The following is a 27706-nucleotide window of genomic DNA, read 5'->3' as shown; positions in this document are numbered from 1 at the left end:
CTGCGGGTGGCACAGCGCCTGGCAGAGTGGACACGGCCGTGCACACGGCATGGTAGCCGCGTCACATCGGCCACGCGGAGACGTTTTCTTAATGCGAGTGGCCAGCGGCGTTGCCCTCTCCCGCCACAAAAAACCTTCTCCCTCATCCTCTTCATCTTCCTCCATCGGAGGAGGTGTCTCTCCGGCTGGTCGGGTGGACGGCTCGTTGGCTGCCTGCCCTTCTCAAAGGAAGCGGCGAGAGAATCACGTGCGAGTCGTGAGAACGCCGTACGAAGACGGCTTGCCTGCTGCTGCCGCGGAAGGCGGCGGGCGACGGCGCCGCCGCAGAGATTGGGACTCGTGTCGCCCGAGCAACGTGGTGAACGACAGTGACCGATATATCGTGTGCCGGATGGACCCACCAACGGCAAGCGAGCGATTGCCCCGGAAAAAGTGAACGTGTCGCAGCGTGAACGGCGAAGTCGTTCTAGCGCGACGTCCGCGCGCGAGTGACGAAGGCTTTGGATGCTGCTCTACAGGGTGGTCGGCGTGCTGTGGCTTTGTCGTGTTTCTTAAGGCTAGGAGGGACAACATTTGGGACCATATCTTCTGGCCAGGGAGGACTTTCAAAGCAGACCTTCAGAGCAGACTGACAGTAGTGAAGGCCTGTAGACAGTCACCATCGGAGAAGACCATACCGCCTCATCAACCGCGTCGCAGCGCCCTCGTAGTGGACGGATCAAAGTCGGAGCAGTTTCTGTTTGTTGCGCTCGCCGCCAGAATTCGGAAAACGTGCTTTATGAGGTGTAGGTGAGTGTTGACAGAAGCTACACTTGTTCTCTTCATGCCCAACCACCGTGACGTAACCACGTCTCTGACATACAGAGCCAGGGAAGGAAAAAGACGTGTGTACGTGCATCACCGTCATTCTTTCATTCAGTGCAGCAATTAGCTGCCTAAACAAAACATACTCAAGAAGCCTAGAAGGAGGAATCCCATTGTTTATGAATCTGTTTCCTCGAGCTCATCTTTCGCAAGAATGAGTGCTGGAAAACGTCAAAAAGTTCATTCCTGCAAAGTTGGCGAATACGATTCTCTTCCGTGAAGAAATCCAAGAAGTTTGGTGTCGTCAAAGCTAAAAGGCTCTGTCCAGTGGATGAACTACTTCTGTCCTTAGCGCCAAGCTGTTACTGCTCTCGAGACAGCAGCCGTATTTGTACGCAGAAGACTTGAAAAAGATCATGGACTTCCACAAACGCCTGGCCATATAAGGTAAGTGCCTGCTATGTATATTGTGGTAAGCTATACATCTAGCCGAAGTTGGTGCAAGAGCGCAGGTTCGCATTCTCACCTGCCATGCGTACTGTTTTATTTTTTATCGCTATTTACGGGCGAATTCCACACGACGTGCGTCCGCGCTGTTCCATCTGGCGTTGTGCAAAACATCTGCCACGCCGAGGTAAGAGACACCTCCTGTCGTAAGGCTGGATGAAAGAGACGAGGCTCCGTAGAAACAACTTCAACAAGCTCGGCGTTTACTGTTTTACTTTCGGAGCAATTCTTTCTCGTAACGAAGTCCTATGCAACCACGTGAACCGCTTATCTATATAGTATACATGTACATTGACTAAATGTCGACTTGAATACAGCAGTCTTCTTGTGAGTGTCGGTCTGCATTCTTAAGTGGCAATGGGCTTAATGCCAGGAAGCGAATGTAGTGAAGTAAAAAAGGCATTTCTTGATCACATGTGCTTGAATAGAGAAGAAAATCAATGACGAAGTGCTTTACGAATCGTGGCGACAGCGGGCGCAAATCGAATTCGGAGGGTAAAAATATAAACCTGACCTTGGCACATTGGTGGTTGTGAATATGTACCAATGTACCAATGTACATTGTAGCAAGGTAGCCAAGGAATTGGTTAGTTAGTTAGTTAGTTAGTTAGTTAGTTAGTTAGTTAGTTAGTTAGTTAGTTAGTTAGTTAGTTAGTTAGTTAGTTAGTTAGTTAGTTAGTTAGTTAGTTAGTTAGTTAGTTAGTTAGTTAGTTAGTTAGTTACGAAGTATTGATATGTATGATTGGTGAATGAGAGTGATTGCGAAGTTCAACTTCATTATTAAATGTATTAAAGAATTAAATAATGTCAGGTGATGTAAAAAGCAATGGAAACAAGACCAAATAAGCGTGAGAAAAGGAAAACGCATCTTCTCTGATCTGTAGAAAGAACAGACTCCCAATATAGCAACAGCCTGTTCTTAGGCGTTTGACGGCATTGCAACTGGAATCAAAATGTTTTATTTGCTCTCATAAAAGATGCATGGCATTAGACGTTTGTTACACCCCGTACCAAACTGCAGTACGCTAACATAGGCGTGCGCAGGGTTCTCCCCCCCCCCCTCGATATGTGTATATATACAGACACGCACGAACACGCATAAATGGTGTATGACTCCTCCCCTTCGAAAAAAGTTTTAATTTCTGGCTACGCCCCTGACCAAGGCCCTGCTGTAAGTGTGAACAGCGCCTTAGAGTTTGCCACCTGCTTGCCATGTTTTCGTATTCGCGAAGTTACAGCAAACGTAGCAGTGGTTGGTGAATCGGTGTCGAATATAATAAACACTGGCTGTCTTCGTTCACAAATCGCTTAGCGTTTCCGCGGCACGAGTTTCCATGAAATCGTGCATATTATATATATATATATATATATATATATATATATATATATATATATATATATATATATATATAGTACTTTGGGTATGAAGATCGATGAGTCCGGTACGATAGATGAGTGAGAAGAAGGACTCACGTACGAAATGTAGTTTTATTAACGTTTCGTACGTGAGTCCTTCTTCTCACTCTATATATATATATATATATATATATATATATATATATATATATATATACGGAAGCGAAGAAGCACGACGTACGTGGAAACACCTTTAATAATCACAAACGTCCTTCGTCAGTGTGAAGGCTGGCCCACCAGCCGAAACGTTTGTGATTATTAAAGGTGTTTCCACGTACGTCGTGCTTCCTCGCTTCCGTTTTACTACGGAGCCAGTGTGCTTCTTTCACCGCCACGTATATATATGAAGGTATGTCTCATTGAGAGCGAATAATTTCAATTCTTTGCATTCTATGGTGACAATGTGTCAAATTAAATAGAACTATCACTACAGAGACGGTTGTCGTAGCTTTCGCTTGAGTATTTCACATTGGTTTCATTAGAAGAAAAAGAAGAAAAAAAGTACTGTTCTTTACGGTAAGCCTAATAATAATAATAATAATAATAATAATAATAATAATAATAATAATAATAATAATAATAATAATAATAATAATAATAATAATAATAATAATAATAATAATAATAATAATAATTGCTGGAGTTTAACGTCCCAAATCCCCGATATGATTATGAGGGACGCCGTAGTGGAGGGCTCCAGAAATTTCAACCATCTGGTGTTCTTTCGCGTGCACATAAATCTAAGCACACGGGACTCAAGAATTTTCCCCTCCATCAAAAAATGCGGCTGCCGCGGCCGGGATTCGATCCCGCGACCTTCAGGTCGAGCGCCCTAACCACAGACCACCGTGGCGGGTTTAAGGTAAGCCTATACATAACAGGATGCATGAATGAGATACGAATAATGTTTGCTTATGATGCCCTCTCTACGCATTGTAAGCCAGTCAGGTCCTGAGGCTCGATGTTTTGCGTGTACTATATACTCATTCATGATATGAAACTACACCTGAAGTCGCGCTTCTCCTCAGTCGTCGCAATCTGGCTCCCTTGGCGAGCAACGCGTGCTTCGTCTCAGTGCAGGGAGAAAAAAAGTTCCCACGCAACACACCTGCTGCTTTCGACGCTGAGGCGCCGGTCAGAGGCTTCAATTACACAGGGCTGTTTAGAAAGTGTACGCGATATGCCGGACGCCCCGCGGTGCTACGATGATAAGCGAACGCGGCATGGGAGCGGAAGGAAGACGTGCTCTGGTCGCCAATCGACCAAGCGGTCGCCTTCCTGCAGGGTGGGTTCGCGGGAAAACATCATCAAGGGGCCATCCGGCCGATGTATATGTAAGACAACATGCGCGTGCAATATGCGCGACGCGTGGCGTGGAATTACGCAGGACGCAGGGGCCGCATACTCGACAGATCACTTTTCTTGAACGCTTTCGCCTCGTTATGACGTAATGTACAGTGGCGCTCAATATGAGTTGTAACACGATGGCCATGACTGAACGGAACCCAAGTCTACACTGTAACACCGGCAAACGTAAAACTGGTTCTGCAGATACCGCTAGTCGAAACAGTTTTTATGTCACTGATTGTTTTCTATGTCGGCGTCACCATACAGTGTTGCCGCCACGTTGACCATGGACAGAGAAGAAATAGCAGAGAAAGAAAGGCAGGCAGGTTAACTAGTTTAGGACAACTAGTTTAGGACAACCAGCGTGTTGCAACTAATATTGGGCGCGACTGTACAAAGAGTCGCCTCACTACACACGTAGCTGCGGACATCCTGTCAATGGAATTTAGAGCCCTAACCGACGCAATAACAACGCGGGGGCGATTTGTGCCACTTATTTTGTCACACACACTTTCAATCGTCTTAGCCAATCAACGCACACTGAGAGGGAAACCCAAAAAAGGGTTCGGTCCAAATGCGACCTCAGATTACCGCACGGTTTTCGCAGCTGCTTTTTGGTATAGGGAAGCATTTGTCTGCTAATAATGATAACGATAACAATAATTTCTGCGGTTTAATCTACTTGTCAAAACCACGATATGATTATGAGGTACGCCGTAGTGGAGGGATCCGAATAATTTCGATCACCCGGTTTTCTTGAACGTGCACTGAAATCTCACAACACACGGGCCTCTAGCATTTCGATTTCATAGAAAAGAACCGCCGCGGCTGGGATCGAACCCGCTTCTGTCGGGTTAGCAGCCCAGCGCCGTAACCACAGCGCCACCACGACGGCTTTATTTATCCTCCGTGAAATCGTACGAGAAATTGTTTTTACGTGCAAACTTTTTTTTTGTGCTTTACATCCGGTGTCCCACTGTGTACAATATATTTTGTGACAACGTTTTTCTTTTGTACCTTAAGCGACAAGAAGTAGCCCATGCCACAAAATGCGTCAACATCTCTTTCCCATTTTATCACGTGATTACAGCAAAAGGGAAGAAAAAGAATAGTGTCGAGAGGAAGAAGCCGTTATCACAGTGCATGGTTAATGCTCTGCTGAAAGACGAAGACATAGAACCAAAGAGCACAGGACGAGTCCTGTCTCAACCTTGAACGGTTTACTTTAAAAAAAAAGACACACAGAAAAACAAAGCCGAGCAGAGCAGACATGCGCAAAAGTGATAACTCGTACCAAGGAGATACGCAAGCTCCTTGCCTGTTAACGATGTCGACGCATGCGTCTCCCATTGTGGCTGTGCTCTCTGGTTTAAAATACGTCTTTCTTTTTCAACGCGGCATCAGCCATGCAAATTTTTTGAGTTAGCCCAACTTTCCATACTGCTGCGTTACGACAGTATTTCGTCACCTGACGATGATGCCCTTTTCCTCTTCAAAATCACCCTTCGTGACGACCATGTTCCGAAGCGCCATTCTCTTCTTGTCGAGGTAATTTATGTTTCGCCACTCGCTTGCGGAAACCGTTAGCTCTAGTTTCGGGGCCACACGTCGGCATCGCTACAGCAGCTGCCTCACGAATGCGCGACGTTTCGGCCGTTATTACACCGCACATATACACCGGGTAACGGCAACCCAGAGGCGGCTGCGGCGGCTTCCTTCCGCGATCCGTTCGGTCACGACGTGCCACAACCGGGCACATTATGGAAATCACTTCGCCTGACGAGAGCGAAAAACGGCCTCGCGCACTTTCTTTTTATAAGACACGTGAGCCGCGCACGGGGAGCGTATGTGTCCGCCGTGCACGTTCGGAACGAGCCGTGAGGTTACGCGAGTAGCTAATGGTAGAGTCGCATGTGCGCGACCCCGTATTCGCCAACCTCGGTATGTGACACAGGAAGCATTGCACGTAGAGGCATTATTGGTCACGCCTGTTATTATCATTATCGTTTGATGTGTAAAATGCACATATGTAAATGTTAAGGAGGAAACGGGAAGGGGAAGGCACGACGCCTCCCTACTCTTCAACAAGGGGGGAATAGATATTGAAGTCAATGGAGCGCCTAAAAAGGAGCTAATTTTAGATACCTGCCTGTCCAGCTGCGGCACTAGCTCTGACAATCATTGCGGAAAAATAAAGTTCTTACATAAAAAACTGTTCGTAGAACAAACGAACGAACAGGAGGCTAGTTTCGCCCAACGTTACTAATCTAGTAACGTTGGTCTAGCCGGAGCGTTTTCCATCGATTGCGGGCTTCCTTCCAAGTTTCGTAAAAGCATCACGTAAAAGCAACAGAAAATAAGAAAGCAACAGAAAGCTGGCTCGTGCTTTTTTCACGATGGTAAAAGGATTGTCTCAGTGACACTTTTTTTAGAGCTAATTATTATACTTCAGCAATTGTTTTATAATCACCAACTAATTGTGCAATTAGGTGAAGCACATAAAGTTGCCTGAATTGTTCGAAAAGACACCAAGCGACACTGTTTTGCTTCTGTACAGCTACGTGGAATTTACATGTCTCTTAAATTTTGGCACAAGTTACGTGGGACAGCTGGCATAGGTTAGCCGGGATGCTTGGCCAAACGGTTATAATGTGTGTCACCTCACCCCCCCCCCCCCTGTACTTAAATGAAGAAGATAATTTAATAAACAAAAAGGAGGACAAGTTGTCTTGCGGAGTGTATACTCACCGGCGTAAGGGAAATTGGAAAAGACATGGGTAAAGAGAGATGACAGATGACTAACTTGTAGTACATTGAATTATGCTACGCTATCATTAGACTATATGCTATACCACGGAGAGCATAAGACAACTGTACACACGTTGTCCTGTGCGCAGATGTGCACTACGGATGCACTGCGCGCAGGAGTCTTCGCATCTCACACGCTCTAGAGGCAATCATATAAGCCTGTGCAAATTAAGACGTTCAACTGGGATATTAAAGCGCGTTGGGCACGGTCAACCCGCCTCCAAGCGCCTAAAAGCGTCTCCTCTGGGAAGGGATGGAAGTTCGAACAGTCCACGTCACGTTAAGTGTTATTTGCTCAGCTTTGCGAATTTGTCTCCAGGTGACTGCGTTGCTTCAGGGTGGCTTAGTCTGGCCATTCTCAAGCAAGTGAATGGTTGAAGAGATTTAAGCAATGCGATATCCGATTTTCACCTGCGAGTTTGTTGACCTTCGTTTTCGTGACCCTGTGGACAAGGTTTGCGATGTTCTTTGCGGGTTAGCCCACCCTCACCGGTCAAAATTGCTATTTAGGCACTAACTTTAATGCTTACTTATGAGACGACATTAGATTTTATAATCCCTGACTCCCTTTAATTAGTGACTTTATAAGTAGTTTTATTAGTGAATTTTTTGGCGATTGATAAGTCCTATATCCATCACTGTGGCTAGTGTTCGTGGGCAAAGCGGTTCGGACGAGACGAGCAGCAAGACTCGCAGAAAGTGCCCTGTGTTGCTACAAATCGCTTGTCATAAAAACAAAGGTTTTCTTGCCGCTTAAGGTCACAGCATAGCCGGCTCGTATACGCACACAGGAGACGCAATTTTTCGGCGCGAAACACTTTCCGTGCACCAGAGGGTTTACGTATTTAACCAATTTATTGGACGATTGATGGCATTTTGTTGATCCGAAATCACCTCGGCTAGGCTATCTCCTAAAACGTTCTCCTTATTGTATGATATTTTTGCGCCGAATAAAGCTGAGTCGTTTTGTGTGGACCGACAGCTAGTTGTGCCGGCCTCGTGTGGTCTCCACTGAGGGTTCACATACTCACACCATCACACTGGCTCACGTTGAGTCGCGTATCCTCACACTAAGGGTAACCACACTGACCAGTTGATTACATTCATACTCACACTTTTTATTTTAGCGCACTTGTTAACAAAACACAGGACACAAGAACTACACGGACACAGCGCTGTGTCCGCTGTGTCCGTGTCGTTCTTCTGTCCTCTGTTTTGTTAACAAGTGCGCTAAAAGAGTAAAATTGATTACCAACAGGCCCAAGCCTACGCCATATAAAAATACTTACACTATCACACTCTCACGTTGAGCCGCATATAGCCTCAAACTGAAGGCGACCACACTGACTGACCAGTTGACCACGTTCGCATTGGATGTGATTCTCATCTGAGTTAACTGATATACGGCAATTACAAAGACCGGCTTTATGCGGCCTTGGATTGTAGGGTGTGAATTTCGCCCCTGTTGTTACTGCGCAGCTATATCCGAACTAGTGAAAGAAGAAAGAAAAAAAGAAGCACACAGCGTCTGGCAACGGCCCGTTCACGAAGGCACACTCAGTGTTAGCGGTGGTCGGCCGTTCTCTTTTGCGCGGCTCCGCCACGGGCGATTAGGCTTGAAATCGATAATCGGGCCACTCGGAGACTGTCGTTCGTGCGTGTCGTGCACAAGTGTTGCGTGGAGGCCATTTCTCGCTGTTTGTCCTACGCACATATATACCGCGTGTACCGGGGATGACTGGCACCGTAATGACCATGAGTACATAGTACATACTCTGGCTCACACTTATGGCGTACATTACCGATATAGATGCAAACGGCGGGCGTTGCAGCGAACAACGTCGCCACAGTGAGAAAAAGGTTCTCACGACCCGTAGGGATCGCCGTGAATTACTTCCTTAGGTGACCTCCCCGCAGCCCCTTGCAGTTGAAGTGGGAATAGCTGGGTCTCGCATCAGCCGCCAAATGGGGGCACTTTTGCGCTGTTCCTGAGATATTTTGTCACGTGCCTAACACTCCTCTTCCTGTCGTTACAGTATTCCCTGTTTAAACCGCCCTAGGGAGAAATTACTGCAGTGAACGCTCGTCACTTAGGATCAACAACCACGTAAACAATCAAGGAAACAAAAAGTGTAGGGACATGGTGCGTGCGCCAAGAAAATTCAGCGACTGATGTTGATAACATTTATTTATTTATTTATTTATTTATTTATTTATTTATTTATTTATTTATTTATTTATTTATTTATTTATTTATCAACAAAACTGGCCCTGGCTTGTTGGCCCGCTGAGAGATAAAGAAGATTTGAAGCTTTGGCATGTGGTTCATTATTGACGGAGCAAAGACCGCCGTCGTAGCTCACTTATAGTAGAGCATCGGACGCGTTATCCGAAGGCTGTAGGTTCGGTCCCTATACCGACGGCAAGTTGTTTTTTCGCCCACTTTAATTTCTTTTAATTGATATCATTACTAAGCTACAGTTAAAAAATGCAAATATAGTCAACTATGCCGTCCCTGGCCTCATTGTCTCTTGGCTTCATCAGCTTAACTACATTCCATGACACTGGCCACCATGGTGCAGGACGTCCAGTGGAAAATTCCCCTGATTACACTTACTATACGATATCATTCTTCAGCTGTCTGTGCGTTACGAGGGTACTTGACGGCTCGATGCCGAGGCGCGCGGTCACTGTGTGGCGGCGGGCCAGATTCCAAGATTCCGAGATCGCCGTATTGTCGGCGAGGCGCCGCGTGTCTCTGAGTGGTAGAAGCCGAGGCTGTGTAAGTACGACGCCAGCCTCCACTCGCATGTGTGTGTGCGTGCGCTCACAACAATGGCATATCTCGAACTGGCGTCGTGCTGCCGTCGCGCCACGCCTATGCCGAGGTGCCCGTCGTCCATGCGAGGAACATTTATATATATATATATATATATATATATATATATATATATATATACGACGCGGTGGCCAGGAGCACGCAATGCTTCTCACATGGTCGGCATCGCGCTTCTCTTCGCCGGCGTTCCTTTATTTCCCATCTGGCTTTGTTTCTTTCGTCGCGGCCTTATCTATAGACGCCGGCGGGCGTTGATGGTCTACGCACGCGGCTACGAGGCCGCTCATATGCGTGTATATATAGACGAAGGCGGGGATTTTTCTGGATGCACGTCGAGATATGTGTGTACGCATCGTCATCCCCCCCATTCCTCGTGCTGCGTTATCCAGGACAATGAAAAGAAGTGATAGGCGGGGAAAGGGGCTGGCCGGGGCACCGCAGCATTTTATTCGCTTCATTTCATTAAAGGTCACTTAAGGGATATGCGACGTATACTACGAGATCAGGGTGGTCCGTGAATCTAAAGCGTTCGGGTGCTTCGTTGATGGCTTATTTCTTCCGTTGAAGAGGAACGTTCTTTGTAAGAGGTCGAAAAGATAGATTGTTCACGCCGTCTCATTTATCAAAGCCATGACCTGTATGCACAATAAATATATTACGTAAGTACACATCCCCATTGGCTGGAGTTTATGGCAGCAGGCGTGATAGCAGCACGATTGCCGCAGCAATGGTCAGTCGCTTAACGGCACTTGCGGAAGAAATTTTTCGTTTATTATCAGCCCTGTCACTGCTTTTGTCACTGATGTCATTTGTATATTTGAATAGCAGTCACACCTCTGTATAGTATGATCATCCAGTGTGGATGTCCTCTTCGCATTTTAGGAAAATAACAGACAAAAAGTGGCATATGCAAACTTAGTAATATAATAACTGATGGGGTTTAACGTCCGAAAATGATGATATGATTATCAGAGACGCCGTCATGGAGAGCTCCGGCAATTTTGACCACCTGGGGTTCTTTAACGTGCACCTAAATCTAAGTACACGGGCCTCAAGCATTTTCGCCTCCATCGAAAATGCGGCCGCCGCGGCCGGGATTCGATCCCGCGACATGCGGGGATATATGTAAACTTGACGTTCCAGAAACCGTATCTGCTGTTGGGCGGGAGATGAGGCAGTGATGATTTTAAGGGACACTAAAGAGACAAACAATTTCGATAGTATTAGTAAACTACCCTTCCACGAAACAAACATCACCACTCTTGCCGCGAGAAAACGCGCAGAAAGGGAAATGTAGGTGGCGAAGCCCCCTTGACGTTTCCGCACCAACTCGCCATGACGTCATAGGTTTTGATAGCGTCCGCTGGACCTACATTGTTTTTAATCAGTAAAAATGAAGTGCATTGTCGTTTAAGGGGGCCAGAGCTTAACGTACAAAGTTTCAGGAAACTCTGTCGAGCCAATGCGACCAAAACACGAAAAAGCACTTTGAAATCTGTGACGCCACGCTGACACTCGTGTGCAGGATACAGGGCGAAATTTAAAAATAAAATTTTGACCTTCATTTTCTGTTCTATTGATAAGCCTACAGTAATGAAATTAATGGAATAATTTTCAAATAATCGTTTATCCGTCTAAAGTGATTCATTGTTGCACTTTAGTATCCTTTTAAGTAAGTAGAATACGTGCGGTTTTACGCCTCTAATAAAAAAAAAATGAATTGAATCACTGCTCAGAAAGTGTGGACTAAGGTTATAAACAGACACAATTCCAATTTAGCAGGGGTATACTTAATCAGGAGCCTCATGGTTCCCGTCATAGGAAGAATATTTGATGAGGAGGCTACACTTGTTTTTACAAGGAGCAGTAAACAATAGACTACAGGTGGTGCATCTATGTCAAGCCACACAATCACGTAGAAAGCTTGCCAGTGAAGCTTGTGCGATTTATGCACTGGGTGGCCTAAAATAAATCCGTTGACGCCCTGTCCGAAATACGCTGAAGACACCGTGGACCAGCTAGCCGCTTCAGTCGAAGACACGGGATCAATTCGGCTTAGAAATACTAGGTTTCCTTTGTCTCTTTCCGAAATGGGCTCATAGCCCCTACACGATTCTCTCCGCAATGCCGTTTGACGGAGAACCCGGGTAACTTCAGCATACAGTCGGAGACCGCAGAAAATCCCCGTTAACACCCCTCCCCCATCTTCAACTCTTACCACACAAACGAGCTTTAGGAGTGAGCCTCGGCCAGCTCCAATCTCGACGATCAGCTAAGGCTGGTCGCGAGGACCCAGGACGCGGTCCGAGCTCAAAGCGTCCAAGACTAAGGACGCCACTTTTGAGCTATCTTCTCAAGTAAAAACGTTTTTTCTCGCTCTCCACACTCTTATACTTTTTCTTCAGGGTTGTAGCCAGAAATTTCTTTCGGGAGGGGGGGGGGGTGATCACCCTTTATGTACGTTCGTGCGTGCGTTTGTTGTGCGCGCGCATATGTAAAACTGAAAAAAATTTCGGGGGGGGGGGAGGCTCGATCTCACCCCCCCCCCCCCCCCCGCCTCACCCACACCCCTTCTGGCTAGGCCAGTGTCTTTCTTTAGCGCAACGTCGGCTACAGGAAGATGCGCGAATAATCGAGTATAATAGGTATTGGACGTGAGGTCCGAACTGCAAGGAGGTGTTCTAAAACGCGTCGATACCTAATGCGATGCGAGAAGGAAGAAATAAAAAGAAAGTAATAATAGAAAGCAGAGGATCGAAAAAAGGCAACGGCAAGAGTTCCCACACAAAATAAAGCCTCGAGAAAAAAAAAGTGCAATGATGGCGTCGAAGCGGAGCAGGCGCTCTAGCTGTCTCTCTGGAGCTGAGCTTTTGGAGGCGGCGAGGACAAGAAGGGGAAGTCGGTGTCCGCGCTGGTCGCACTGATGCAGCGACGACGCCAAGGGGGGCCTCGTGGGAAAGCCTCCTCCCTGATGAACCTCGGCCGCCATTTTCGCTCTCGGCCCGCACCTTGTGTGTATAGCGTGCACGCGGCGAGCGCGCTTCGCAGCCCGTTTTCTTTTATGGGGCGCAAAATCCACCGGCGCGAACAACGTGGGAACAGAAAGAAGAACGCGCTGGACGAAAAAGACAGGCGTCGTCCTGCTATGAGCGCTTCCTTTGTTTCACCTTTCTCGAAAAGCGCTGATCATTCACGACGTCCGAGGAGATCCTCCTTTTTTTTTTTTTTACTCGCTTCTGCGAGCAGGCTTACTTAAAGCTCTCACGCAGTCAGTCAGCCGAGCGCCTCACTCGGCGTGGACGTTAACCCACATGTCAGACGCGGCGTGGCTGGCTCGCACCTGCTGTATTTGCGGGCCTGCGGCGCGCTTGCCAATAGTCGAGGCAGCCGAGGGGATGAAAAAAAGAGGAATGTTAACTGTGCGCTGGCGTTCAAAGTGGAGCACGTAAACTGCGTCGCTGCTGCCGGGAGAATAGTCGGGCAGTCTTGTGCGCGGCGGCATAGGTGCATCTCCATTGATCGAGAACCCGACTTCTTCGGTGGCGAGCGGCTCTACTCAGAACGGCAGGGATACGTTCTCGCAATGGTGAGTCTGCGGAGCCGTTGTTCTTCGTATATCTGAGCCGATGAAGTATGCTCCGTTGTCTACGGTGTCTTCGTTGGCAGCTTGCAGGATTGAACTTGGTGAAGTATGACCCGTTGTACAGGCGGCTAGGTGTTACGGCATCGGGTGATGGAGGTTTCCGGGCCTGTATAGTAATCTAGGCCGTATTGACGAATTTCCGGGATTTCCGGTCGCCGTGCGGCTCGTTGCAGCTTCTTTGTTTCGTAGTCAGTTATTAGTGGTCTTGTTGCTCATCCGGTGTTCCACTGAGCAGGAAGTATCGGCATCAAAATGAGCATACGAGAAATGTGACATGCAAGCATTTTACGCTGTCATATTTATATATTCTTGTGCAACGTACCAACGTACCAAACGGTCTGCGAATGAGGGTCGCGTAAATCGTACGGGACGTCACTGCCCAAGCTGCTAGTGGGCTATTTTCATTGCACGTAACTCAATAATGGTGGACGCATACGATGAATGAATGAGGAAAAACAATGCATAAACTGCGTCATCGAATTGTACTGGTTTCCACCGTACATTTCTAACAAACATTGGCTTCACCACGTGTCACTTACTCTGAAGCTTTGTTTGACTTCCGCCGTTGCAAAACTTTCAACAGCTGCTTAGTGAAGTAGTGTGTGTGACGTTGTGGTATAAAGTATACCGTATTCCACTCGATTTTGAAAGAAAACATGCTGTTGACGCGCCTAGAATAAATAGTACCTGCAACATGATGAACAGCGAAATAAGGAATACAGGGTGGTAAGGCCCAAAATAAAAGCTTCTGGGGGCTATTTTGTACTGTGATAACTTTTCACTCACGCGGAGAAACGTACAAAGCTTATCGCCAGGCTTAAGTGTGAGGGCGCGACTCCCTAATTTTGATTGTGTTTACTCACGAAGATTTAAAGTGTATGGGTTCTTGTACGCAGTGCAGTTTCAATGCTCTTTTTTTTATTGTTCGCTTGAGGTTGACGTCGATTGATTCTGTTTTCACAGGTCCGGTAGAATGAAGTCTGTCAAGCAGTTCCTGCATTCCTTCGGAGCGAATGGTAAGGGTCCAGATAGGCTCAAGATTTCCACTGAAGATGGCCCGATTACTACTCTCGACGTGCGACCAGACATCCTGGTCTCAACTAAGAAGGATTTTCCAATCAAGTGAGCATTTCACACTCATTTCTACCCCGCTTGTACACGCCCTTAGGGAACATATAGGCCCGGAATGATTTCCTATAACAGCTGTATGAACCACCTTTGTGAATATTTTCGGCATAAGAATTGGCCTAAGCCTTGAATAATGAAACATGTAGCTGCAAGTACCGATTTGTAAATTGTTTTCGTAGCCACCATACCCGATGAAGGTGAAGGGACATTTTGATAGCACTACGTGCTGCTATCGAAATAGTCAAGCCGCCTATAGGCAGCTTTATTTCCGCTGTCCTCCATCGGTAAGATACACGGTGGAAATAAAGATTTGATTTTCTTCGTTACCACCACCCAGCCAGTCAGAGTATTAACATAGTAAAAATATGAACAAAATAAAAATATTAGCCTAACGGAGGTCTCAAATTTTTATGAAATTGTGGATATATTCCTGTTACGAAGCACAACGTCAGTTGTGCTGCATTTCTGGATGGTCATCTGGAATTTGCTCAGCCTATGGAATAGTTTCGTAGATCAATGCCCTGTGTAATTTATGCCAAATGCAGTTATTACACACGGGGCACTTGTAGCATGCACTTCTTTTTTTTCTCTCTTTTTTTGACATTTAAGAGAGAGAGAGACTCTTTATTAGAAAAACAGATTTTTTCCGGCGTCTGTGAACCTGATAGAAATATTTACAATGAGTGTGTCAGATAAGTGGAGCCTTTGTTGTATGAAATAATCATGTAATCATTAAAGCTTTCCGACTAGGCCAATTTTTGACAGGTTATTAAACAGGGACTGTAAAACCCGTCGCTGTTTAGAAGGCCCGGGCACTGGGCCTTATATGTTATGTAATGTTAGGTAACTGATCGTGGCAGATCATGTCCATTTGTCGCTCAAACAATTCTCTCTCATCGCGGTACGCGGAGCAGTCCAGTAATATGTGCTCCACTGTCTCTATGCTGCCACAGTTATCACAGCAGGGACATACATTTCGACGTTTCATTTCTTCAGGAATAGCTGCCGATCGGAGGCTCCCGACATCAAGATGGCCACAAATGCCAGCGGTAAGCCATTTCCTGTGATCTGCAACGTACGATCAACGGATCTCAAGACTTCCAAGCCAGCTACAAGGAACGAACCTTCTCCGCCTCGTTCTAGCGGCGTTCGAACTTTCAGAAAATGCACTTCGAGCATCAGTGCCGGTGTCGCCGCAAGTGAAAGTCAGGAAAGAACGTCCGTTCAAGTCACGAGACGCCAGCCACTCGCTCTGCGAGTGTCTTCCGTCCCTTCTAGACAGGATGAGACGTGTTTGGGTCGTTCCCTGGTTCCACCCCCTGTGGTAACTGCTGCACTTACGAAGAGGCGTGTTAATGAATCCACGGTTGAACCGGAAAAGAGCGCAACCCAGGACGGCTGCACGAAGAGCCAAAGTACCTACTCCGGTGTTAGGACGTTGAAGAGGGCCACTACCGAGCGCACAGCGCTGAACGAATGTGCGACGCGGGGAAACCACAACGTAAGTGGCCTGCCGCAGCAGGATGGCCTTGCCCTAACGAGGATCCCGAGGTTTACAGCTGCTCCTCCACCAGCAGTACCGCCACGCGTGCAAAGGCCAGTGGCTCAAAAGCCAGCTACTGTTCGACGCAGTACGAGCGACATTTCGCAGAATGGAGGCGCGTCAAACGGTGTTGTTCACGCCAGTGAGAGACACGACGGACGCCCTGCGACCGGCGTCGCAGGACTGGCCAAGGTTTCCCTGAAGCCAGCTGCCAGTTTCACCGCTCCCAAGACAAACGATTGCGCTGTAACTGAGGCGCAGCAAACGCCACCTTGCGTCGAAGAGGGAGGCAGTGAGTCAAGCAGCTCGCAAGCGGAAAGAACGAGTGCGATTGAATCGGAAGAAGTATCACCTGCGCCGCCGAAGACCACGGGAGGCAAAGGCAAGTCGAAGAGCCGCTGCCAAAGGCGCATCTGGAGCTTCAGTCTTCCGCGCTTTATGCGCTCTCATTCCTCGCCCAAGCTGAACACTGACTCCATTCCTAGCGAAGAATCGCGAAGCTCCACTCTGCCCAGACTGAAGTCAGCTGACGATACTGACCTCTCTGTAGCAGCAAAGGGCAGCGACGCGCACCTTTTCAAGATCACGTCCCTCACTTCGCTTCACGACCTGCCGGGAGACGCTGCTCCCAAGACATGCTTCAGCCAGGGCGACCTCAACCAGGTGACGACCTCGACAAAAACTACTCAGTGCCAACGTATCGTCATTCGGCAACAGGACGAAGATTTTCACTTGGTCAACGGGACTTCGCAGGACACAAAGAAGTCGTGCTCGCTAGCCGAAAGCCACTCCAGTTCTGACAACGGAACGGATAACAGCGGCACCGAAAGGCCTTACGTAATGCCTCCGAGAGCTCTCAGGAAGTACATCAAAACCAACTTCCGCAGGCTGAACATGCACGATGCGGAGGAAGCTGACACGGCAAGAAAGGAAGACGATGCGGTACTCAAGGTTATTGTCAAGGAGGATCCAATTCCGCAACAGGCGTTATCGGCGACGTCCGAAAATGACGTCGAATCCCTCCCCAGCAGGTCCTCGCTGTCCTCTTGTTCAGACAGTGCGAGAGCTCATCCAAACGACAATACAGAGAAAGAGCGTGACACCCAAGTACCAGAAGTTTCTATCAGTGCTCTACCAGAAGTCACAGAACAGATCGTCACCGATCACTCTCATACAGCTAGTTACACCAAAGAAAGCAGCGATGATTGCTCATCGGAGGCACATCCTTCATCGCTCAGCGCTCATCGGCTCTCACCGCCAATGACCTGTTTCGACGTGGATGCAGAAGTCTTCTCCGAACACGCGGACATACACAGGGCCATACCTGCAACGGTAAGGTTAATCACTTCTGCCAACGCAGCACCATCCGCATTGGATTCTTCCGGTCATGGAGCCACGCCTACTCCTCGGGTATCGGACACGGACACTGCCGGCGCAGGTTGCGAGCCTCTCGTGAGAGTGCTGGAATCTTCCGCGGGAACGGCGTGCTCGCAATCACTCGACGTGAGTGACAGCAGCACGCAACGTCCACTCGCTGACCTTGCGGCTTCAGGTAACGGTGATGGCGTCGGCGTTTCGACGACGGACGGCGCGCTCCTTCTGAATGGCGCCCCGGCCGTTCTTGAGGAACTGGAGAGGCAGGTGGACGGCGCGAGCTGTAGCGAGAGCCTCTCCTCGTTCGAGTCGGAGGTGGTGCTGCCAGACAAGCAGGAGAGGAAGGCGCATGGGGGCCACACCAGAAAACTCAGGGTGCTGAACAGGCCCACGTGCGGCTCGGGTGAGCATACAATTTTCGTATCTCTGGCAACGCCCTTTCGCCTCCGCATGTTTTCAGGGCGGCCTACGGCTGATGATCGCGTGTGGTCATTGTCATATACGCCATTCACATTTCGACCATTGATTCTCCCCAGTTTATTTACCTTTATTTATTCAATACTACAGACGCAGAATCCAAGCGGGGCGGTCAGTACAAATACAAAAGAAGCAGCAATGAAGAAACAACAACAATAAGGCTGAAACACGTTATTTCGCAGTTTGATCATTTGTTTCGGTAGGGCAGTTTTATTCACTAATGGTTCTTGGAAAATAAGAAAACTTAGATTGGTCAGTACGAGCGAAGTGTGGGGTTAGGGCGTTTTGCTGGTGGTGTCGAGTGGTTCTTACAGTTTTATTTCTTCTCTAACGCATTTATTGATGCAAAATTGACAACGTGGGCAAGCCGTTTTGCTTGAGACCTTATGATTAACGAGGCATCATCAGGGAAGGAGAACAGCATAATGCCTCTTTGTACGTGTTTTCTTTCTTCTTTCCTGCGTCACCGTCCCTCTGCGACTACGTTGCGAAGAACTCTGAGGCAAAGTCGTTCAAATCTGGATGTACGCTTAGACTAAATGTCTTATAGGAAGCTTAAAAGTGCTTTTTTTATCGACCGTGGTCACACTAGCGACGTGGAAACATTGGTACCAGCCAGGGGCGTAGCCAGAAATTTTTTTCGCGGGGGGGGGGGGGGGGGGGGGTTCAACCATACTTTATGTATGTTCGTGCGTGCGTCTGTATGTGTGCGTGTATATATACGCAAGCAAAACTGAAAATTTTCGGGGGGGTTTGAACCCCCCAACCCCCTCCCCCCCCCCCCCCCCCCCTTGGCTACGCCCCTGGTACCAGCTGAAACTTCTCTTATTCAACCACCTCATGATCCCTACCGTTTCCATCTTCTTAAGAAATCTGGTCATCGTTGAAAAACTTCCACTTAGTTTATTTTTCTCGTTTGTTCGTTCGCTACCAGCTAGTTAGGGTCGGTCCTTTCATGACCGGTTCTTACTCTGTCAACGCGGAGAGGAAAATGCTCGTTTAATCGATCTTGAGAAACTTGCTCTGCGGCAACATAATAGTTGCAAATAGTGCAAATAATGTGGCTCGATCTTAACCATATTAAGAAGAAAATGAAATACACAATTAACAGACAGTTGAGAATTCCATACAGCCCTTCGAACTAACTGTCTTAGAAATACCTTAATAGAATGTGTTGCTGTGCCAATTGAGTCATACGTGCAGGTTGAACGAGCATACACTTTAGAAGTGACGAAAGTTCTTGGCGGAGAGTGCTCGTTCTCTGTCCGCCTTGTTTTATTCCATCGGATATTCCTCGCTCAACGTGCAATCAATACCCGCACTGACAAAGTCATACAGATTTAAAGAGAGAGAGAGGAAGAATAAGCAACTTTATTGTCCGAAAAAGACTTCGGAGAGACACCCTCATTCTAGGATGCCTTAGCTCAGGCTACGTCCACATCGCGCGCGCCAGGCGTAGCTGCTCCGCGGGGCCGAACTTGAATCGCACACGACTGTCGACTTCCCCAACTTGAAGTTTTTCTCAAATTTCTCCCGTCAGACTCGGCTAACGCCGTACTTGGGGACAAGTCACAGTCTGCTCAACCGTGGTGGTCTAGTGGTTATGGCGCTCGTCTGCTGACGCCAAGGTCGCGGGATCGAATCTCGACCACGGCGGCCGCATTTCAATGGAGGCAAAATGCTAGAGGCCCGTGTGCTTCGATTTAGGTGCACGTTAAAGAACACGGCATGGTCGAAATTTCCGAAGCCCTCCACTACGGCGCCTCTCATAACCATATCGTGGTTTTGGGACGTGAAACCCGAAGAATTATTATTCTATTATCAACCAAACCGCGACGCACGTGAACACGGCGCTATACACTCGAAAGGAACATAGGAACATTCTTTCGTTTCCATGAGGTCCCGTCTTTACAAGCAGCATTTGATCGTGTCCGCGACGGGACGAACGAGTTCCGCCCAGCGCGCCGCAAATGAGTGGAGGAAACACCTTTCGCGCTAACAAACACTCCTGCAGCCGCGGTAGGTGGTACCATGGTCGCTCTCTACCGGTGGCCATTACCGCCTCGCTGGACCGTGATCCCTGCTTTGGTGTGCATTGTGCAGGCGCTGCTGTGGCTCGTAGTAAGTGCGCCGGAGGAGCATCGACGGGCTCGGGCTGTTGCTGCTGCTCGGGTGCATCGGCCTGCAGCAGCTCTCGGTCGTCTCGAGCCGCGGCCAACAACAGCAAGAGGCACTCGTGCGGCGAGCGCGTCCGACAGCTGGAGGACGACGTGTGGCAGGCCGAGCGAGAACTGCTGCTCCTCAAGGAAAAGGTGCGTGACGTTTGCTAACACGCGGGGCGTTCACATCCACACTCACGCACGCACACCATCGCCACTGTAAATGGTCGTCCATGGGTTAACGGACACGTCCGTGATTATTTCCCGGTTTCTCACCCCACGTGCTCACTTAAGAGATTCACCTCCTTTCGTTTCGTTTTAAGTATTTCTTCACATCCGACGGCAGGGGTACTGCTATAAGCCTATTGAAAGCGCATACGGGTATACCACGTCGAGCGACCGCGCTTCATTCCGAAACGAATGAAATCTACGAAGGGACGTTTCTTGCGAGCAATAAATGACATGTTATACACAGACGTTAGGGTGGTCCACAAAACTCCACATGGATTATGCACAGTCTAAGGGCTTACTTGCGAGGAAACTACCTCACTGTATTGCATTATGACAACTCAAGGAACAGCCGCCCAAATCTTTAACTAGCGTGAGCAGCGGGGGCTTTTCAAGGCTCTTGTGTCAGCGCCATATGATGGAACTAAGTTGCAAAAAGTTGTTTTGCGGCCATGAGCCTCGTGCGCACGCACTTGCCCTCACCCTTTTTCGAACTTAGTTCTGTCATATGGCGAAGATATACACAGAAAAAATTGCCGTTCGCGCACACTAGTTAAAGGTTTCGGGGAGTGTGCACCCAGGCTCGGTTATTTAAGAATGGGCCAGTACGCTCAGCCGCTTTTCGCCTAGTGTGGTGATAGTGGTGGTGTATAACATTTCGTCTAGTTAGGCCCGCAGTTCGACGCTGAAACAAAGACGCTGTTATACATTCTGCAAAAGGAAAGTTTTACACGCGCGCATTCCAAAAAGCCCATGGCAGGGGCGTAGGCAGAAATTTTTTTCGGGGGGGGGCACCTCCTTGATCTGAAGTGGGGACGAGCAGGCAGATGTGGTCGAGTGTCATTTTCTGCTCTGTATGCTATGGCAAAAAAAATTTCGGGGGGGGGGGGGGGGGCACGGGCCCGGGTGTGCCCTAACGTGGCTACGCCCCTGGCCCATGGTAATCAGAAAGAAAGTTCTACAACTGCTTGTTTTCTTGCTTTGGAAACACGGTGTTTATCTGGTTCTGGTGACACACACTGCCATCAGGGCGTGCTGTGCGTGCCAGGCTAGCCTCGCCTGCTGCAAACCCCACCACAACCACCACCATCATATACGAATACCACCACCAACACAATAAGAGAGCTCAGGGTCGTTTTTCATCTGGTAAAATTACAGGTAACTATACCACTTTCATGGTCGCTTACAACCATCCTAATGTCTTAATGCTCGCTTAAAATATCCATCGACATGGGGCCTCCTACATGTATATCTACATTGTGCCATATTTCAACTGGTCTTTTAGCCATCTCCTGGAGTTTTAAGGTGTTACGGGCCCGTTCCCTTGATTTTGTTGCATCGGTAGTCGTCAAAAAAACAGTGGCCATGAAAACAGCACCGCTTGAGTACATGGTGTGTGGTGATATTTGGTGCAAATCAACTTTATAATGTCTTAACGATGGCTTCTGAAATTATTCACCAGCCACGGTGGTCTTGTGGTTATGGTGCTCGACTGCTGACCCGAAGGTCGCTGGATTGAATCCCGGCCGCGGCGGCCGCATTTTCGATAGAGGCGATAATGCTTGAGACCCGTGTACTTAGATTTAGGTGCACGTTAAAGAACACAAGGTGGTCGAAATTTCCGAAGGGCTCCACTACGGCGTTCCTCGTAATCATATATCGTGGTTTTGGGACGTAAAACCCCCACAGTTATTATTATTATTATTATTATTCTGAAATTATTCAGTCACGTCATAATGTATGCGTTTTCATAGAAATCGTCCCTGGCTCTAGCTCCCGATCGTTGGGGGCACGGATGTTGGCATTCCTATATTTTGGCCTTCAGCTTTATGCGTGCAGACAGGGGCATAGCCAGAAGCGCTTATCAGGGGTTGGCAGGTTCAACCATCCTTTATGTATCTTCGTGCGCGAGTTTGTATATGTGCGTGTAATGAAAAATTGAAAAATTCGAGGGGGGAAGGTCACATGCCCTGAAGCTCCCCAACCCCCGCCTCTGGCTACGCCAGTGCTTGCAGAAACCCATGATGTAGCATAGGCACCCTGCAATGCAGTTTCCGAGATACGATGGTAGCGCCAGAAAACACAGCCTAGCGAGTGGACGCAGCAAAATCGAGTGTCTATCCTCCGCATCCTCTATGTTCAGAAACGCTCCTTGACTTGAACGTGACTTGCCATCGCCTCAATGCAGTGAGTTTGAAACACGTTTGTAGCGTTTCTGCTGCCTTGGCACAGCCTGAAAAGAGCGCGTTCTAAACGCGTTTGTGCTGCATTGAAGGCGGTGGCAACATCCCTGAGGTGATTACGAACGCACGTAGGAAGCGTTCGTTGAAAGAGGCGCCCAGAAGGGAGACACTTGAGCGCGTCGATGTGTCCAGCAAGCGTTTCATTTTCTTGGTATCCCTGGCGGCTGGTGCCCTCAACACTCAGGCGTTCGATAAGAGCTCCATCGCGCCCTCTGGTCAGTGACGGGTGCCTATAAGAATCCTTGGTCCTATAATAGCGTCTTGTTAAAAAATACGTCAAGCAGACAATAGCGAGATAATATCGTTAAACAGGTAGCCTATAAACTTTGTTTACAATTCAGCAATTGATAAAAATAGCGCATTTTTTTTCCGCGGGATATATTTTTCTCGTGAGAGTTCTCTCTTTTTCCCACGCTACGCCGTCGTTCCGAGCGTTCGTGTAATTGCCACGGTAAACGCAAGTAAAAAAAAAAGTTCGACCTCTGCACTCCGATGGTGCGCGCAGATAACGAAGAGGAAGAAAACTACCGTTTGCACTTTCCACCATGTCGCGAGGACAAGCTGCTACTCGGCGAAACTCAAGAGGGGCCTGCTTGTTTCATACATTCCTTATTATTGCGCGTCTCCGCGCTCTCTAATCCTCATTGCACGAGCGCTACTTGCTACAGCTGTGACGTTGTGGTAGCGCAACACATTTGCGCGGACGCCATTTCCCCGTGTCATAAAATACTCTACCCGCCACAACATTATGCCAAGTGAACCAGTCCTCGCAATGCCACGACAGCCGATTTCGAGCGGCCTTAAAGAGCCCCTAAACCAGTCCGAGTTCAAAGATGAGCGAGTGGCTTCTTTCTCGCCTTCGCTAACCTTCCTACAGGCGCTATCTTCTCCTCGCCGGTTACTTATTCATAAAACACGTGGACAATGCCAGCGCTAAGCGTTGAGCCTATATCAGAACTTCGCGCTTTTCGGCTGCAAGCTGTTATACCCGCCTGCGCAGTTGAAAACACGCAGTACGAAGTTATGCGAGACAAGGCACAATGGGCGTGCGACTGCATGGCAGAGCAGGGAAGGAGACAAGTCACAACTGATATACCTCGCATATGGACCAATCGAGAGCTTGTTTCCTCATGACGTCACGCGAACAGACTGCTGGCGCCACGAAGAGCGCTAGAAGGATGGGAACCGCCAGAGAGGAATAACGTGCTCGTTCCTTGTACTTTCAGAGGTTGTTTAGGGGCCCTTTAATGTATACCTTTCGAAAGAGAAACGTAAGGGCCATAGGGGAGAGAGAGAGCGGACGTGATCTTCGAAGCGGCGCTGAACGACAGCGACGGGTTAAAGTGCGCGTGCGCGGATACCGGAAGGGGGAAACGGGCGCTCAGATCGACGAGACAATAAAAGAAACCAAGTCGTGATTTCCTGTAGTGTCGCCCATTAAAGTGTGTACGAGGAAACACAGGGAGGCCTTGTGTCGAACGGAGGCACTCCAGATAATGACCCGCGAAAATTAAAGCCCCCTCGGGGATGCATGCTCCTTGGTGCGGGAGATATTAGCGGCGCATACGTGGTGCTTCGATGAAGATGTACCAGCTACATCGTCCTAGATTTGTGTGCAGATATGAGATATCGGCAACGGGTCCAGGTCTCCAACATCGCGATGGGAACGTGAGAAACGAAGACGCACAGTAGCGGCAGGCAATGCCCCAAGCAACTGCTATTAGAGCAGATTACGGTGTTATGTGAGAATTTTATTTCGGTTCATATTCATTTAGAAAGAGATAAACGTAAAGTGAAAGGCTGGGAGGTTAACCACAAGACAAATATCCGGTTTGCTATCCTGCGCTGGGGAAGGAGTAAGGGGGGGGGGGGCAGAACGGTAAGAAAGAAACGAATGAGAGAGAAAGGACTAATAAAATATAAAGGAAACACACACACACTCACTCACTCAAGCACGGGAGTTTCAGCCGATCAGCGAGGCCCAGTTGACACCAGACACATAATGGGTAGGGCATGTACAAAGAAGGAAAAAATTGCTAAATGCCATGAAATACACGTGTGAGCAGTATCAGACAATAACGACGATGCGCTAAATGCAGGGAAAAGTTGTCTGAAAAAATATATTAGGGCATTGTCATTGTGGGGGGCGTGAACGCGCAACGTTGCATAAATGACCAGTGTATGCATATATGCGCGTAAAGGTTGAGATATTGGGCCCGCGGTTAAGGCACAGTAACATATCACGTGGGAAATATTAAGGTCTGTGTGAGAGGGCGTTGAAAATATGGAAAAAATAATGACATTAACAATTACCAGTAGTATCAATAGAATTATAAGTAGTAGTTGTCATAGTGGTAGTGGTAGTAGTAGTAGTGCAAAACGGGCAGCGCAGGCAAGGCAAGATCAGAAGCAGTCAGATGCGTTCGCAGGCTTCGCGGCGCCGTTTACACGAAGTGCGAGGACGACAAGTCGAGGAGGAAGTGCGAGGAAAGAACGAAGCACGAGCAAAAGTACCCGCTCACCCTCGCGTGGAGCCGTCCGTTTACTGTGCGTTCCGACAGATGGCGTCCACGCTGCGCCAGGTAGACGCGCGCGTGGCCGGTCCGCTTTCGGTGTAGCTTTCGGAATTCGCCATGCGCTGTCTGGAGGACGGGGTAGCTAACACCGTGCGAGCCTAGAGCTTCCCGCAGCGTTGGTAAATGCAGTAACCAATGGCGTACAATTTTTTTCTTAAGAAAAAAATTTTCTTATTTGACTTTTCTTTTTCCCGCTTTTATCAATAAAAGAAAACTCTTTGTTACATGATTACTGAATATTCATATACAAATATTTGGACCGACCGCCTAAGTAGCTACTAAACCAGTTCGATGTAATCATGACGAAATATTCCGGAAATAGCTTTTCTGCCAATGTGAGTATGTCAGGAAACAGATGAATATACAAAAGGAAAGGAGTTCAAATAATGGAAGTACAAAGCCTGTCTGGTATCGCATCCCTAGATGTCTCGCTACGTTCTCCCGTAGTGGCTCAGACATCTATGTTGACGGTTACGTTGTTACGACGTATCGTACCTTTTCATTTGAGCAACCCTCTTATGTTTCTATATTTACGGTCCCCTAAATGTGCCTACTGTAGGAATGTTTCTTTATATATCAAGTCGTGTTGTCGTCCTTTAATCAGTGAACAGTGCATTGTTTGTTGTGAAGTCGGTAACACATCTGCTAACGGTTACGATATCATTCACATAAATCGATGCTCGTGGCATCGCATAGCACATTAGGTGCCGGATAAAACAAGTTTTATCTAGATATCTTACCTAAATAGTGCACGTCTGCGATTCTTCGTGTTTAGCGTCCAATACAAACAATTAACATTGCGAAAGTCACTCCGTGCACCACGTGGTGGTGGCTCCCTGTGAACGAATGCGTCACGTGATGATTATCGACAGAAAAAAAAAATTGGTACAGCTACGCCCTAGTGGTGAGAAGACTGAGGAAACAGCGGAGCTGATTGCCTTCCCCTCCTCCTCACCTACACTTCCCTTTCCCACCTCTTGCTACACTATACTATACAAGACTATATGCTATGCTTTAGCATCTCCTCTTCTCATTTCCTTCCTCCTCACCCTCGCTTCTCTTTCCTTCCTTGCTATACTATACTATACATGGATATATGCTAATTTTTACCATTTACCCCTCCTCCTCACCCTCACATCACCCTCCTTCACTTCTCTTTCCCACCCCCTTTATACTATACTATGCATGGCTATGCTAGGCTCTCCCCTCCTCCTTTCCCTCGCCCTCACCCTCAAATCGCTCCTCCCCCTCACTTCCTTTTCCTACCCCTTTGCTATACTATACTATGCTCCTTTCTCGGCTTTGAGTGCCTTGGCAGAGCTAGGCTGGCTCTCCTTCTCATAACGTGGCTCCTCCTCGCTCAACCAGCTTATGCAGGACGACAACGAAGGGAGTTTTGTCAAGCTTGAGCAGCTACGCTGTTAAAAGAAGCTGTTCGCGGTCATCCGCAAAATTATAGAACTAACCCGTGAAGTGCAGGTTTACAGATTTTACAGATTTTGCAGGCATCCTTCGTTACTACGACTCTTTCATAGTCCTCCGATTTTACCGCAACGCCTCCTATAATGACGTCAGTTTCCTGTCTCACATAAGTTTGCCACGCATCCGGTTTACGTTACTGTTAAAAGCGGCCCTTAACTTTTCATACCATCACTTCTCCGTCTCCCTTTCCTTGATCTTTTCCATTTCGTATCGAATATGCGATAAAAAAAAAAAATCGTAGCCGTTTTGAGCGTTGAAGGCAAGCATGCGACGGCGAGCTTTGTATCAGTTAACGCAATCTGCGTTATATTGTTAAACGTTTTCTTTAAGAATCATTATAAAATAACATTTGCCTTTGCCAAATAAATAACCTTTGCCAAATAAACAACACCTCTTTGCTAGGATATGTTGGTCAGTAATTCGTATTTATTTTGTCTCACGTCGTTTTTTACCGGCTCTACTTTGGATGTCCAGAAGGAGTTTCATCACAAAAATTGGCTTTTGAGTGGTATAACGACTACCGGCATTATGATGTAGTCGACCTTTGGGACGGTTTATTGCCCAATCACAAACGGTGCATACATGTAAGTGCACTAGTTCACCTCTTGTTCTAAATGCAGGGTGGAAAGTATGATTCACCTCCTTTTAGGGACAGCTGCGTAGAGTTCTCCCACGGTAGAATACAGAGTACTCTAAGTCGTTAGCATATTTTAAGGCGAAAATCTTACACCTCTGTGTTTCAAGGTCGCCTTGTGAGATACAGAAAAACGGAGCGCGAGCGTTCGGGGAAAGCCTTATGAGAAATGGCGAAGGAGCTCAGTCTATCTATGAGATATTAGTGTGTTTCTTTTAAAGCGAAAGTCTTAGATGTCACATCGAACGCGAAAATTGACCGTCGTCCCGCGTCGGCGGCGTCAATGCGAGTGATGCAAAAAATCATCATCACGTATGTCGTCACCATATGACGTCATGATGACGTCAACGATCACCAAAATTTATAACGTCATCATGACGTCACATCGTAGCTTGGTCAACGGTGGGCCTATCACAGAGGCAGTGCGAAAACAGGTGAGGTGCCTCCGATCCTGGAAGCAATGCAAAACCACGTTAGGTGCAGAAAGCTTTCGAAGGG

General features: G+C 47.9%; 1 protein-coding gene across 1 annotated transcript in view; it reads left to right on the top strand.

Moving 5' to 3' along the window:
* Positions 1 to 1203: 1203 nt before the first annotated feature.
* The window catches only part of LOC119393402 (uncharacterized), a 125556-nt gene continuing 99053 nt past the window's right edge, over positions 1204 to 27706 (top strand). The window contains exons 1-4 of the mRNA XM_037660394.2: positions 1204 to 1251; positions 14328 to 14486; positions 15489 to 17812; positions 19990 to 20198. Of these exons, the coding sequence (XP_037516322.2) occupies positions 14338 to 14486; positions 15489 to 17812; positions 19990 to 20198 (2682 nt within the window). The 5' untranslated portion in view covers positions 1204 to 1251; positions 14328 to 14337. The remainder of the gene's footprint in view (positions 1252 to 14327; positions 14487 to 15488; positions 17813 to 19989; positions 20199 to 27706) is intronic.

Source organism: Rhipicephalus sanguineus, chromosome 5 (genome assembly GCF_013339695.2).
Source record: "Rhipicephalus sanguineus isolate Rsan-2018 chromosome 5, BIME_Rsan_1.4, whole genome shotgun sequence".
Taxonomy (NCBI): Eukaryota; Metazoa; Arthropoda; class Arachnida; order Ixodida; family Ixodidae; genus Rhipicephalus; species Rhipicephalus sanguineus.
Note: the sequence above shows the minus strand (reverse complement) of the source record. Positions and strands in the feature narration are given on the sequence as shown.